General features: G+C 44.8%; 1 protein-coding gene across 2 annotated transcripts in view; it reads right to left on the bottom strand.

Moving 5' to 3' along the window:
* The window catches only part of LOC126531931 (uncharacterized), a 110,158-nt gene that overhangs the window by 35,676 nt on the left and 59,040 nt on the right, over positions 1 to 15,442 (bottom strand). Inside the window, exons 6-8 of one of the 2 annotated variants that reach the window (XM_072287984.1) lie at positions 14,884 to 15,159; positions 2,604 to 2,748; positions 1,821 to 2,048 (exon numbers count right to left, since the gene is read on the bottom strand). In XM_072287984.1, the coding sequence (XP_072144085.1) occupies positions 1,969 to 2,048; positions 2,604 to 2,748; positions 14,884 to 15,159 (501 nt within the window). In that variant the 3' untranslated portion in view covers positions 1,821 to 1,968. Of the gene's footprint in view, positions 1 to 1,820; positions 2,049 to 2,603; positions 2,749 to 14,883; positions 15,160 to 15,442 lie in introns of those variants that run through there. The other variant, XM_050179652.3, reaches the window with a different exon arrangement.

The raw sequence follows: 15,442 nt of genomic DNA, 5'->3' as shown, positions 1-15,442 counted from the left end.
GCTTTGCAATAGCAACTTTCTTCCAAATAGCCTGACGTGATGAACTAGAGTGCACAGGCCTGCTAAGAGACCTGCACTCTAGTTCCTTAACGCTCCAAAGCTCCTTAACGCTCCAAAGCTCCAGCCAATCAGTTTTGCCGAAAGTCGACACTTAAAGAAAATGCCCCTCCCTCAGGTAGATCCTTCAGGAAGGCTAAGTGCTCTGTAGGGCAGATATTCAATAGTTTCGGACTCGACACCAATAGGAGAGAAGCGCACTGGAGTATTGCAGATATATGAGTTGTGCGATGACATTAGAAAATTCGCAGGTGCATAATCGGCTCAGCTAGCGCAAAACAGGGGCAATTGAACAACGACAGGAAGTGCCTCTAGCCTACAGTGGGCTTAAATTAGGCTGACAGTGGTGAGGATAATTTTCAAAGTGCCGCTAATTGTACGCTTTCTTCTATATAATCTTTATTTGACTACTTCTCCGCTTACATTCGGAAGTTAAGGCTTGTCCACATGTACAAAGTGAATTGCAGCTGAAAGGCATAACAACGCCCTGTCACAGGTGAACTTAAAGAAAAAATATGTTCAGGCAGTGTCCACACACCTGCACGCAAGCCAGCTTCCTAAAAAGCCACGCGGAGTTGTCGGCCAGCTTCCCAAGCAAACAGAAGGCAGCCATCGAACCAGCCAAGCTAAGTCAGCCAGCCAGCTAGCCAAACTAAGCGAATTATACCAAGTCAAACCAGCCAGTCAGCCAGCCATGCACACAGGCCTGCCTGCCTGCCTGCCTCCGCGTTCATTCTCTGCGCAAAGTGTTACAATTGGCACCGCCAAAAGTGCGCATCATTTTTGCGGAGCAAGTACCACATGTTTCTGTGAAGACTATATTCTTAAATATTGGTTGTAGCAGCTAGCACAATTTTAATCGTTGAGTTATACTGCCGGAAGAGGCGGACTTCAATAAGTCGGAAAATTGAAATATATTACAGAAATAAACAAAACTTTACTACAGGTCATGACCGATTGAGCAATTTAGAAGTTGTAGCTGGGTAGACTGCAAGGCATGTTCACTTGAAAAGAGTTGTCTAAACGACCCCATTTTCGAGATATGCGCCTTCAAACTTGCGTGAAAAATCCACTGTAGTTCCACTTATTTTCTTAACATTGGGTCATTTTATTCACTGGAGGAGAACAGCAACTGTACCGCGAATGCATATCTTCGCAAAGTTCAGCAATAATATCTCGAAAGCGATGCCGTCCTGAGAATACGTTCCAATTTATCCGCGTTGCAAACTGCCCTACTGGAATTTGTAAATTGCTAGTTGTGCTATTCTAGTTAAATACATAATTGGTGGAGTGGACCTGCCATTTTTTCTTTTAAATTGCTTTAAGTCTTCGTAGAAAACTCCGGTATTAAAAATTCCATGGCTGTTTTGATCTCGTCGAGAAATTGTAAAATGAAACAACTACGCAACATGTAGCGGCATACCCTTGGCGGTAAGCTCAAAATTTTTTTGTTTCACCAGGTAGTTTCATAGTATCCCCACAACCGCACTATTGCCCACATTATTTTGCGTTGAGTGCCTCGCTTCACTTTTCGTTAGGCACTGTGTTGGCAGCGAGCAGTTCTCGGTTCGATTCAGTCATTCTGCAGACTGTGATTGTCTGCCGAAGGTTTTGACAGCTTTCCGTGTATCTAATGGTGTCGTATTCTACACTAACTAAATCAAACGACACTTAGTTGAGGTGTCGTAAGCTGTTGATCTTTGTATAGCCCAATTTTCTAGCCGTTTTTCTAGACCTCGAGTCAACTTCGCGCACCCGCGTTTACATTGAGGCTTGTACTATTTGAGCCAGTTCTATGAAACTCTCTGGTCCCGCGCACTTCCGCGTATAGCAGGATTATTTGAAAATCTGAATTTCATACCTGTTGTTTTATGCAAATTATTAGTTGTAAACCATAGCATCGCGCAGTGATTAAGTTTTGAATTCGCCATTAATTTGCGATGGAGGTGTTGACGTTTCCAACTTCGTGGTCCCCCCGCGACGCTTTGCCACTATAAGATGAACAAGATCATCGGGTAATATATATAGCATGTTTTATGTCTTAAAGAAAAAAAATATATATGATGGTATATAAATATTATCGAAAGTTAATGACGCACTTAGAAATACCATGAGCATCGTTCATTCACAAAACCCTAAAATGACTGAACTCCTCAACATAAGCTCCGTTCCTGATTGACCAACGTCAACCGATTATCGTTTATAGAATATTTATCTTTTAGGTCGGTCGTGCCCTTAAGGTTTTCATGAGAATACAGCACGTGAATTTTAGGTGTAAGATTGTTTTAGCGGCCCCTCTGCCAAAGAAACTTACTTCATCTAACCTGACAAATCCCCGAATAAGAACCAAAAGCCACACAGTCCATGGAGATAACACTGCATAGCACTGAACCATTTGTTAGCGAGGTTGCGGTTACATATAATATATGCCCGCTCGCATTTATTCATGGTTTCGAATCGGTTCACCCTGCTGGCTACATTGACTGCCTGGGAAGCCGACACGCTCCGTCAAGAATTACTGGGTGAAACAATCTGTCGCCACTCACCTGATCTGCACCAGCCATTTCCTTCGAAGAACTCTGCAGTTTCTTTGGGTCGCTTGTAATAGCCGGGCATCACCATCGGGTTGCGGAAACAAATCTCGCCGGTCTCGTTCGGACCCAGTTTCATTCGAGTCACAGGGTCAACAACCTGCGCATGTCAGATAGGTTTTGTCTGCATCTCAATGGCTGTATTCTATCAGTTATTTCACGAGAGAGCGGACGTGTTCTGCCTATGCATATATACTCGCGTTATCAATGGAAGCACATGGCAAAAATATCTGTACTCAAAGAACTGCTGTGCTACGCTGTTCCCTAAAATATCATCGTTCGTGAAGTTACTTAACGAACTCGAGGACAAGGACCAGGTAAAGGATGCGGGCGGTCTGCCAGCAACCGGCCACCCCCTCCGCAGCTTCTGCACTGCGCACTCAATGTACAGTGCGCACTGCCCATTGTCACAGGCTGTTGGTTATCCAAACCTGAAGCAAAAGAGGCAGTTCTGTGGAGCACATTTATCGCTTGAAAACTCGTTGCCATAAACATGGATACCTGCCCCACTGCAAGCATCTGTAATTCCGCTCTAAGAAATAACTTATTTTGTCAGAACCATCACTTGAGTGCCTAAATCATCTGCGTGACGAAGGCTTCTGCAAGAAAACTGCTATTACCCCTGTCTTACCCACTGCTTCAAAAGCGCTAGCTGATGACGTCGTAAGTTTGCGAACGTCGTAATGTCATCGCACCACAGATTCTCTCCCGTACTGAAGTGTGCTTTTGTTTTCTTCAGACACAATCGTTAACATTGTTATAGCATTGGTTATCCGCGGGCAGCCGAGCTCAATATTTCTCTTTTAAACTTCATTGCAATTTTGGTTACGCCTCTTTTCTCTCTGATCTACGCGGCTATTTTTCTCTTTCTTAGGGTAATATCAGTCAAATATTTTTCATTGTATCATTCTTTTAACGTTCATGAACGTTTTCTCAGGATTCCTTAACCTCCAAGTTTCCGCCACATACGGTAGAAACCATACAAGACAATCACTGTACACTTCTTGTTCCAAAAAAGCTGTAAAATTACTGGGACGTTTATGCTTCTATAAATTTCTTTCTTATAATCAGATCCCCTGTGAATATTTGGCCTAGATAAAGGTGTTGTAGCATGCACTCTAGAGGCTTACTATCAATCATGAATTTTCCTTTTGGGGCCACGATATTTGACGTTTGACAACTGGGCGTGTCGTGAAGCGGATCAATGTGAAGCGGGTCAAGGGGGTGAGCACGACCTAGTGAGTCTCCGCGCCGTAAGGTCACAGGGTATTGAGACGGGTTATACACAAACATAGCGGACAATATAGATACAGTGTTGCGGAAAACAAACGGGAGGCATAGAGCCTTTCGACGTAAAAAAAAGGTGACGGTTTAAATGTTACTGTAGCGTCTGGCGTTGTGGAGCAAAAGACGGGCACGAGAACTGACTTTTCGGGTTGTGTGTCCGTATCGGACACAACGATGAGCTTGGCAGCTTTATTTACAGAAGCGTGAGGCAGCGTATCATCGGCAAGCGATAAAAGCGCCACTGCGACCAGGGCACAGTCGGTGATTGCACGATGGTGTGAAAAGTCCCAGCTGAGAATGATGTCATGTGAACATGAAGACAACATGAAAAATTCAGCAACTTAGACAATGCCGGCAATGACTATCTTTTGGGTACATTGAGTAAGCGTAGCTATAGGCTGCACAGTCGCGGTGCGTAAAAACACACCAGACAACGGCGTTGTGACCTTGTGGGGGGTTACGACAAAGATTTTCATATATAGCCGAAACTGCAGCCCCCGTATTAATCAGCGCAGTTGCAGTGGTTCTTTCGATCAAAACGTCCAGGAAATTGTGTGGCGACTGTGCAGGTCTTGAAAAAATCGCGAGGCCTACAGTTCATGTCTGCAGAAGAGCAGCACCTACTTTTCCTCGCTAGGTTACTGGCGAGGACGTAAGGGGGAAAGCGAGCGACAACGTGGTGACGGAGAACTATGGCTGTGTGTGTGTGTGTGTGTGTGTGTGTGTGTGTGTGTGTGTGTAAAAGCAGAACACCATAACGCGCGAGAAAGCTATAACCCTGTGTGACTAACTCAGCACAAGCGCTTAAGCGCGAGAAAGACTGCTACATACCTTCACCTTCTGGAATTCGCATACGTCCAACGTAGCTTTACACATAGCGCTCACCAAATGAAGCGGCAGTGCCCGCTGCTTCACTTGCTTCACCATGCCGGCAGTTAGCATTGGAGCGAAAACAAACTCGACTGCACTCTGCAATGCCGTTAGATCTAGGGACAAACGCATACGACACGAGCAAAGAAATTTTTACGCACTCCCTAGGTGACGTCAGATAGTCCAGGAGCAAAAGCCCCCAAACTTTCTCTTTAGCAACTTCTTTAACCCACGCAGATTGGTATGCTTATGTCTGCGACAACAAAAGCCGTAGCTTCTTGAATCATGTTAGTTAATTTCATTTTCCTTTATCCTCTGCTAGCTTCAACACAAGTAAGGGGGCGAAGGTGTTTAAGGTTCGAAGTTGGAGCCCCTCGACCAGTCGAGTACACGGTGGCAGCGCGAAGAAAGAGCCGTTGTCTCGTAAAGAGACGCTTTAATCGAACGCCAGGGCGTCTGTCCGGGTCGAAGCCCGAACCTACGCTCTCCCAACACAGCGAAAACATGACTTTTTAAACCCTCAGTTGTACAAAAAGTCGCAAACCAGCCAATCCGACATGCGTGTTTACACCATTGCAAACAACAGCACAACCTTCGTGAAACATACGGTATTGGTGGAAAAAATGGTACGCTTTACAACACGCAAGGGAATAGGCTTGCTCAAAGACACATGTCATCTAGCCTCCCTATGTTAGGCTCTGAGTATCAGCCTTGATGTCTTCAACTTTTCTACTGCAAGTGGCCACCACACTAGCTGCGAGAATGTTTCCACGAAATCTCGGCTTATTGACGGCATTTCTGCCGGACAGTGGACTACCTTGCCATTACTGAGAAAACTCGATCCCCTGCGCAGCTCTTGCCCGTTCACATGCACGCTAGATATACCGTAATTGGGACCCGATGACGATCGCACACAAAACCATTAATCGGTTGTAGCCGGCTATGTGGTCGTAAAAATACCGCCATTCTCACAAAATCAAGAAAGGGGCTGACAGATAAGGAGGAACAAACTTTATTTAAGGCCAACACTAAGACCCAGTACCGTAGAACGCTTGCTCCGCTAAGGCCCGTTGTTGACCCGTCGAGTCCCAGTGGAGCCAAGCACCCCAGGAAGGAGGGGAAGAGTAAGGAAAATGAGGAGAGGTAATGGCAGTGTTACATGAGTACAGAATGTTTTATGCATGTGCCCTTATCTCCGGACACTTGAGGCAGTGAACTGTGCTACGCCAATCGAAGTTGTAGGGCACTGGTCGCGCGAGTAGAGGGTTCGTTTGAACTTTGCTAAGGACATGTGCTTGTTGAGGTGTATTCTACTTTGGCGGCTTCTACATATGGTGCGTAGCCGCCATAAGTTGCGGCGGGAAGCGTGCCGAGTGCTGATAGCTTCGTATGCGCTGTGTTTGTGCCGATTTCTTCCCGTTGAAGCAAGAGACAGCACGAAGGTCAGTTTCCGCGGTCATCGAGTGAGATGTGTTCATGATTGCTTGTGCGCCAGTGATACCATTCTTCTTAACTTAGTATGCGAATGCATACAAGAATATAGGCGATAAAACAACCATCCCTACTTTGTATAGCTCGCCGCTAATTTGGTATCGCAATCAATGATTCACCTTTCGGCGGAAACTGTGAATTTTTGTCTGCGGCAGTTTTCCTCACGTGTCGGCAAGTTTTTTCGTCTCCCAAATATAACAAGATTACACGAAACAAGGTCACCTTGCTGGTCCAGGACAGCTACACCCATCGGGTCATGCGTTTCAGTCTATTGCACCATCCTTACTTGCGCTACAGAGCACATGTAACAGCGGAATAAACATTGTGTAAACAGTGCAATAAAGCTAACAATACACATGGCCCGATGGTGGAATAAATGCACGAAAAAACGCGCTGCTTGATCTCATTGCCTTTATCAGGTCTATGTGGCGAAAGGGCGTCCGTCATGTCATACAATGTGCTGCGAAAAAAAGGAAACGAAAAAAATAAAAAGAGAAAGAAAAATATGATAGGGGATATCGAACTCGGGTCTACAACATGGCATTCTATCTCTATCGATGCGCCACCGCCAGATTTCTGTCAGTTACTTGATTCGTGCAGTAGTTTCGACAAAAAAAAGCGCTGCAGATATTTAGAGTAACTTACAGTAGAGCTTGTTGAATTGTTGAGCTTGTTGAGCGAGAGCTTGCTCTCCAGTTGCCTTAATAACCATTGCCACAACGTCGGTTGGTTCATACGCGCACTGTTTCTTCTTCATTTTGTTTTTTGGAAGGTCGATTCTTGTGAGCTTTACGTGCATTCAATTCTAACATGTAGTCCTATAACACATTTAAGTCCTAGTGCCCCCTCTAAACGCCTCTGTCATTAGGGTAGCTTGACACGTGCCGCGCTAGCACTGATTGCTATTGAAATACGCTATGGCACCTACGTTTCTTTCATGTTTGTTCACGTTCTTAGCTCACACATGCGATGACGGGAAATTACGTGTATGACATGCATATTTGTACTTTAACCACTTTATTCTTAAAGTCGAGTGAAGTCTTACGGAAAGTGGTTGCGGATGAACGCTCTCCTTATGGATCCGCCATTCCGTCAACATTTAAAGCGACGAAGTGGATTGTTCGCACATACGTTCGACGTAGCTTAGGACCCTTCCACAAACTTGAGCTGAAACACAGTGTCTCATTTTCATTTCATGCTTTAGAATATTCAATTCTTATTGGCTATAATAGTGTTTTCTTTTCAACGCGCAAATAAAGTGACTATTACGTCTTGAACATGCTGTTCTCCATGTACAAAATAGTAAAGGTTACTTGCTTCAGTTGTAAGGTACAACTTTGAAAGTAATCACCGAGAGTTGAATTGAAGTCGTGGCCGCTTAGTCTATAATGAGCGATTTAATTTTTGGGTCAGAGGAGCCTTTGCTGCTCAACGCGGAACAGAATAGACCAAGTATATCACCATCATCATCATCAGCCTGGCTGCGCCCACTGTAGGGCAAAGGCCTCTCCAATACTTCAACTACCCCGGTCATGTGCTAATTGTAGCCATGCTGTCCCTGCAAACTTCTTAATCTCAACCACCCACCTAACTTTCCGCTACGCTTCCCTTCCCTGGGAATTCAATCCGTAACCCGTAATGATCATCGGTTATCTTCCATCCTCATTACGTACCCTGCCCATGCCATTTTCTTTTTCTTGATTTCAACTAAGATGTCATTAACTCGCCTTTGTTCCCTCAACCAATCTTCTCTCTTCTTGTTTCTTAACGTTACAACCACCATTCTTCTTTCCATAGCTCGTTGCATCGTCCTCAGTTTAAGTAGAACCCTTTTTGTAAGCTTCCAGTTTTCTGCCTCGTAGGTGAGTACTGATAAGACACAGCTGTTATACACTTTTCTTTTGAGGAATAATGCCAACCTGCTGTTAATGATCTGAGAATGCCTCCCAAACGCACCCCAGCCCATTTTTATTCTTCAATTTCTGTCTCATGATCCAGATCCGCGGTCACTACCTTCCCTAAGTAGATATATTCCCTAACCACTTCCAGTGCTGCTGTTCTCTTACTAGGCTGTTAAACATTAGTATACTTCTCTGCAGATATATTTTTCGAGCCATCCTTGTACTTTGCCTGCACAGGTCAGTGATCACGCATTGCAATCGGTCCCTGAATTACTCAGCAAGGCAATATCATCAGCGAATAGCAAGTTACTAAGGTATTCTCCATTACCTCTTATCCCCAATTCTTCCCAATCGAGGTCTCTGAACACCTCGTGTAAACACGCTATGAATAGCATTGGAGAGATTGTATCTCCCTGCCTAACGCCCTTCTTTATTGGGATTTTGTTGCCTTCTTTATGAAGGGCTACGGTGGCTGTGGAGCCGCTATGGATACCTTTCAGTATTTTTACATACGGCTCGTCTACAGCCTGATTCCGCAGTGCCTGTATGACAGCTTACGTTTCGACGGAATCAAGCGATTTCTCGTAGTGAATGAAAGCTATATATAAGGGCTTCCTATATTCCGCACATTTCTCTATCACGTGATTGATAGTGTGAATATGGTCGATTGTTGAGTAGCCTTTACGGAATCCTGCCTGGTCCTTTAGTTCACAGAAGTCTAAGATGTTCCTGATGCTAATTGCGATGACCTTAGTAAATACTTTCCAGGCAGCGGACACTATGCTGATCGGTCTATAATTTTTCAAGTCTTTGGCGTCCCCTTTCTTATGAATTAAGATTGTGTTGGCGTTTTTTCAAGATTCCGGTACGCTCAAAGTCGTGGGGCATTGCGTATACATGGTGGCCAGTTTTTCTAGAACAATCTGCCCATCATCCTTCAACCAATCTGCTGTTACGTGATCCTCCCCAGCTGCCTTCCCATTTTGCATAGCTCCCAAGGCTTTCTTTACTTCTTCCGACGTTACTTCCGGGATGTCAAATTCCGCTAGAATATTCCCTCTTCCATTATCGACGTGGATGCCACTGTTACTGCGCAAATCTCTATAGAACTTCTGAGGAACTTGAACTATCGTATCCAAATTAGTAAAGATATTGCCGGCTTTGTCTCTTTGCTCATACATCTGATTCCTGCCTATTCCTAGTTTCTTCTTCACTGCTCTTGGGCTTCCTCGGTTCCTGAGAGCATGCTTAATTCTCTCCATATTATAGTTCCTTATGTCAGCTGTCTTACGCTTGTTGATTAACTTGGAAAATTTTGCCAGTTCTACTCTAGCTGTAGAGTTAGAGTGTTTCATACATTGGAGTTTCTTAATCAGATCCTTGGTCTCCTGTGATAGCTAACAGCTATCCTGTCAAAGTTACCGCTTACTTCCATTGCACACTCCTTAATAATGCACATATGATTGTCGTTCATTGTTTAGACACAAAGACCTCTTCATGAGTTAAAGCCGAATGCCTGTTCTGTTGATTTATCCGGAAATCCTCTATTTTCCTTCTTACCACTAACTCATTGATCGGCTTCTTATGTACGAGTTTCTTCCGTTCCCTCCCCACATCTAGGTTAATTCGAGACCTTGCCATCCTATCGTCATGGCAGTGCACCTTACCGAGCACGTCCACACCTTGCATGACGCCAAGGTTAACGCAGGGTATGAATTCCATTTCATTTCTAGTCTCGCCATTAGGGCGCCTCCACGTCCGCGTTTAGTTATCCTGCTTGCGGAAGGCGGTATTCATTATCCGCAAATTATTACGTTCTGCAAACTTTAATAATAACTCTCCCCTATTATTCCTAGAACCTATGCCATATTGTGTACTGACGTGTCTCCAGCCTACTTCTTGCCTACCCTGGCATTGAAGTCCCACATCAGTATAGAAGCTTTCGAATTGCTGGTCATCATGACTGAATGTAGGCGCGTAGACCTGTACGACCTTCAATTTGTACCTCATATTTATTTTTACAACAAGAACTGGCACCCTCTCCTTAATGGTACCGAATTCCTGTATGTTACCAGCTATATGCTTATTAATAAGGAATCCGACTCCTAGTTATCGTCTCTCTGACAAGCTCAGGTATCACAGGACGTGCCCGCTTTAGCACTGTGTATGCTTCATTTGTCCTCCTAACCTAACTTAGCCCTATTATATCCCATTTGTCGCCCGCTAATTCCTCCAATAGCACTGCTAGATTCGCCTCACTAGATAACGTTCTAGCGTTAAACGTTGCCAGATTCAGATTCCAGATTACTTCAGATTACCTAGTCCAGGTTAAGACCACGTAAAACTGCCTTGAAATTACCTTCTTAGGAAACATCGATGATTAAGGTTTTTTGTTCACTTTACAGTCAGTGTAATGGGATTATCGCTAGAATGGTAGCAGGTTTTGTGACCTACCTGTGAAAAGCAATTGAATCACGTGTAGAAGGTACGTGACAATGCCACAACTCAATTAGTGCAGCACTTAAGGACTAATATCTGACAAATGTAATTTGTGTACATAAAGGTCCCCCAAGTGGATGCAGATGGGACACTGGATAAGAACGCGCTTTGTGAATGCTCGGCGCGCACAAGTTGATTACAGTTTAAGTGCGAAAGGATGAATACAAGTTGGAAGTCAACCTTTATCTATAACACCCTCCTATTACGCTGAAAGAATATGCCGATTCCATGCAGTGCTGGAAGTTGTCTAGCCAAAGTTATAGTGAGCAGGCAAGGTAAAACTCTGCTTATTCATAAGTGATGGGCAGCGCATGGCGGCAACGAAAGCACATCCTATGGCGACCGAGTGAGCGCTCACTCTACCGTCTTTGGCCCTTCAACCCTGCAAAGAAACGTTCACTAGCCAATATCCCTCTTTATGGTGTTGGGCTGCTGAGCACGAGGTCGCGAGATCGAATCCCGGCCACGGCGGCCGCATTTCGATGAGGCGAAATGCGAAAACACCAGTGTACTTAGATTTAGGTGCACGTTAAAGTACCCCAGGTGGTTGAAATTTCCGGAGTCCTCCACAACGGCGTGCCTCATAATCAGAAAGTTGTTTTGGCATGTAAAACCCCATAATTTAAATTTTTTTTTCAATATCCCTCTACTACAAGAAGGTTTGTCCCACTGAGAGAGAACTTATTTGAAAGAAGGTGTAGAGGTCGGTCAAAGCTCGCCCGCTTTAGCGGCTACCCTTGCCCAAGACAAGGCAACGGGCACCTAAATGTATTCTACTAAGACTTGAATTCGCTTAGTTTTTGTTTTTTCATTTTCGCTAATCAACACACATCATATACCAAGCTACTGAAGGCACTAGGTTGCACAATGACGAGCTGGACGACCCGCAAATCAAACTTTTGACAATAGCCAACTGTGTCCGCAGCTATCGCTGTGCCTTAAATGTCGCTTATGGGGCACTAGTTCGACTAGTAAAGAGTCAGTTTCGTCAGTCAAAGTTTTACAAAACTTATGGAGGTTTACGTGCCAAAACTACGATATGATTATGGTGCACGCCGTAGTGCGGGACTCCAGAATTTGGACCACATGGGGTACTTTAGCGTGTACCTGCATCGAAATATACAGATGTTCTCGCATTTCGCCCCCATGGAAATGCGACCGCCGTGGCCGCCATACGATCGCGCGATCTCGCGCTTGGCAGCCTAACGCAGTAAAGTAAAACGCAGTATGTGGAAATCAACAGAGCGAAATCCGGCATTCTGAGTGTTTTATCAGGTGTCTTATTTCTGTGTTATATCAAAGACATTGCAGAGACAGTTTCTTCAGGTGTTAAAGGGAAGCTGAAGAGTCTGTCGAATTCAATAAGACGCTCATATACGGATGCGGGAACCTTATGAACCATGTAGGTATAATTTGGGGTTTTTTTTTCAATTAGGAGCGACGTAATCGTGGGTTGAAATTGCGCTGTAGCTCCGCCCCCCGTCGAATGCCGCGCGCTGCTGCTGACGCTGACGATGCGAGCGGAGACCGGAAACCGCGGTGTTGTGACGTCAACTCTAGTGTTTCGTTCCTTCGCAGCGTCCGCGACCGTGCCTGACCGCACTTGTTTCTGCGTGCGTGCCATCGTAATCTGCTTCGATCGACCCTGCATTCCTTTGTTGGTGCGTCTGCGTGTATGTAGAGTGGTAGTCAACGTGCGAGGTAGTCAACGTGAGTGGTAATCAACGTGAGTGGTAGTCAACGTGGTAGTCAACAGATGACGGTCACTACACGTACTGCATGAACCGGGAAGCTTTTCACGCGTTTAAACCATCTTTGTAGATTGCCGACAGCTTTGGACAGCGCACAAATGCCGACGACCACATCCCCGCTTACGTTCCACGAGGAGGCATGCAGGAACACAACACTATAGTTGTTTGACAGGAAACGAGCTCACTAGATCGGCCAAAGATCGGCGAGATCACTAGATCGCTTTGCAAAAAACATACTCACCAAAGAGCATTTCCAACACGAGGAGATCCTAAGACTTTGCTTTTGTTCGCGTCGAAAGCACTGCTCGCACCAGCATCGTTTTCTTCTTCGAGAGGCCGGCTCTTGGCAATCGGCTCGTACATGTAGGGAGTAACGCCGAACTCCTCAGAAAAACGCAGTCTCTCTAAATTTTCCATTACCGTCTCAGAAAAACAGCACCAAACTACCTGGCACCGCGCTTCATGTGTAGCGGCAGCGGTCGGTTACTAGTGTTGACGTCGCGAGGCGCCCGACCAATCACAGGCGGGAACGAGACGCGCGAGCTGGGCGTGTCCACTGCTGCACTTTTCGTCAAAATAAAATATATTTGCGCTTTCTTTCGCTCAATTTTGATACGAAATTGGAATTCGGAGGGTTGAAAACCATTATGTACAGATGTTCACTCATTTCTTCTGGAAAACCTTTCAGCTTCCCTTTAAGGTACGGTTATTCGCAGACGATTGCCTGCTTTACTCACATATAACATCCAAAGAAGATCAAATTACCTTAAGCGCGGCATTAAGTAGTATCCATGACTGGTGCACAATATGGAAAATGAAAACGAATCATAGCAAAACGTCATTTATAAGAATAACAAGCAAAATTAAAGGTATTCTTCCTTTTGAATACGAAATCGAAGGACACAAATTACAGAAAGTAAGCTACTTTAAATATCTAGGCATAACGATAAGTGAAAATTTAAATTAGGATAGGCACATTCATAGCTGATGTAGTGCAGCCGAGAGAAATGTGTGTGTTTACGCCGGAAACTAGGGCAGGCAGCCACGACAGCGAAACTAACCGCCTATTTTACACTTGTAATTCCAACTTTGAAATATGGCTGTATCGTGTGGGACCCCTACACGAAAAACCAGATAGCAAGGATTGAAAAAGTACAAAGAAGGGTGGCTAGATTTATTCTGTCTAGATGTTAGTCCATGTATTCAGTCTCGGGGATGTTGTCAGAACATAAATTACCCCCACTGCTAGAGCGGAGAAGAGTCTAGACTTGAGTTCCTCTATCTTTTGCGGGGTAACTTCTTTAACATGAACTTCTTTAACTGGACTGCACATAACGAAGCGCTCGGTCCGAACATTAAGGAACAGTCGCAATCAACAACTTACAACCCTCCAAGCTCGGATCAACACATTCAAATATTCATTCTTCCCAGGAATAATTGAAGAATGGAACTCGTTGCCGCAGCACATAACGCAAGCAGACTCTGTTAGTTTGTTTGAAAAATCAATACACCTTTACCTTGACCTACCAAAATAACCACGACAGCTCGTTTGTAGATAATTTCACCTACACGGAAATATGAATGTTCCTGTGTGTGCTTCTACTACCGCATTTGTATTTTGTTGTGAATCGCAGCTTGTTTCTTTTATTCTGTACTTATTCTGTATCTACATGTGTCCAAGGCTGTGATTGCCAATGCATTTACTGCATTGCAAAATATATAGCACTCTGTAACGGGCCAAAAATGGGTAACAGTGTTAATAAATGAAATGAAATGAAACACCATAGCTACTAAGCAACCAGACACAGTTTTGCTACGGTGTTCTTTAGCGTCACTACAACGTGGCAATATTATAAACCCATCATCTGGCTCGTGTATTTATTATTTAGCCACAGCACGTTCAAAATTAAATTATGAGATTTTAAGTGCCAAAACCACTTTCTGATTATGAGGCACGCCGTAGTAGGGGACTCCGGAAGATTCGACCACCTGGGGTTCTTTAACGGGCACCTTAATAAGTACACGGGTGTTCTCGCATTTCGTCCCCTTCGAAATGCGGCCGCCAGAGCGGGGATTCGATCTCGCGACCTGGTGCTTAGCAGCACAACACCATATCCACTTAGCAACCACAGCGGGTAGTTACAGCACAGTGCTGAGGAGTCAAGGAGAGAAACCGACTGCCCCAGCCATGCTCATCTTTAATCGGTGCGAGAAACGATGATTTTAGGCAAAACCGAAGAGGAGTATGAAAAGTTAAGCTTCGCTTCGGAATATGAAACCTGCCGAGGTAAAGCAAATTATTACGTTCTTTGACAACGTAATTCCATGTGCCAACATTTCAAACGTATGAAATTCGCACTCCCTTTCATCTACACAATTGGCAGTAAGTTTCATTCCTAGTATAAGAGCTGTGCGGCTCAAAATGATGTTAAATACCTTGACTTCAGTCATGACGGCGGGAAATCCCATGTCGGTTCCTTTCGCACTCCGCATGGAAGGCGAGCAGACGAGGCCGCCGCTCTCCGTCATTGCGTACATGTTGACGATGCACTCAAGGTTAGCGAAAGCTTTGAAAGCGGCGTCATACGTTGCCTGCGGAAGTGCGCCTCCACCAACTCCGATGCGACGAAAGCTGTTGAGCCGCTCTCCAGTACGCAGCATCTCCTCTATGAGAGCGTGAAGTCGGGTTGGGAACGTGAACATGGAAGTGGTCTGCGTGGAAAAGTGCAGGGTGGCGACAGAAGGTGAAACATGGACACGAAATTCGTTGTAGGCCTTTATATATCAAGAATCATAGTGGAAGTGCGAAGACATAACTTGTAAAGGCGAATCCGTGGTATCTTTTTCATTTGAAGAGAACGCTTGGAACCGACAATCAGTGAATTTACAGTTTAAGAAAATAACCTAAGGTTTAAGCAAAATGAGACCGCAATGAAAAACGCGTTTGTTATTGTTGTAAGAGCACGAATCACTAGCAACCGTGGCTTCGGAATTG

Source organism: Dermacentor andersoni, chromosome 4, assembly GCF_023375885.2.
Source record: "Dermacentor andersoni chromosome 4, qqDerAnde1_hic_scaffold, whole genome shotgun sequence".
In the NCBI taxonomy this organism is placed as follows: Eukaryota; Metazoa; Arthropoda; class Arachnida; order Ixodida; family Ixodidae; genus Dermacentor; species Dermacentor andersoni.
Note: the sequence above shows the minus strand (reverse complement) of the source record. Positions and strands in the feature narration are given on the sequence as shown.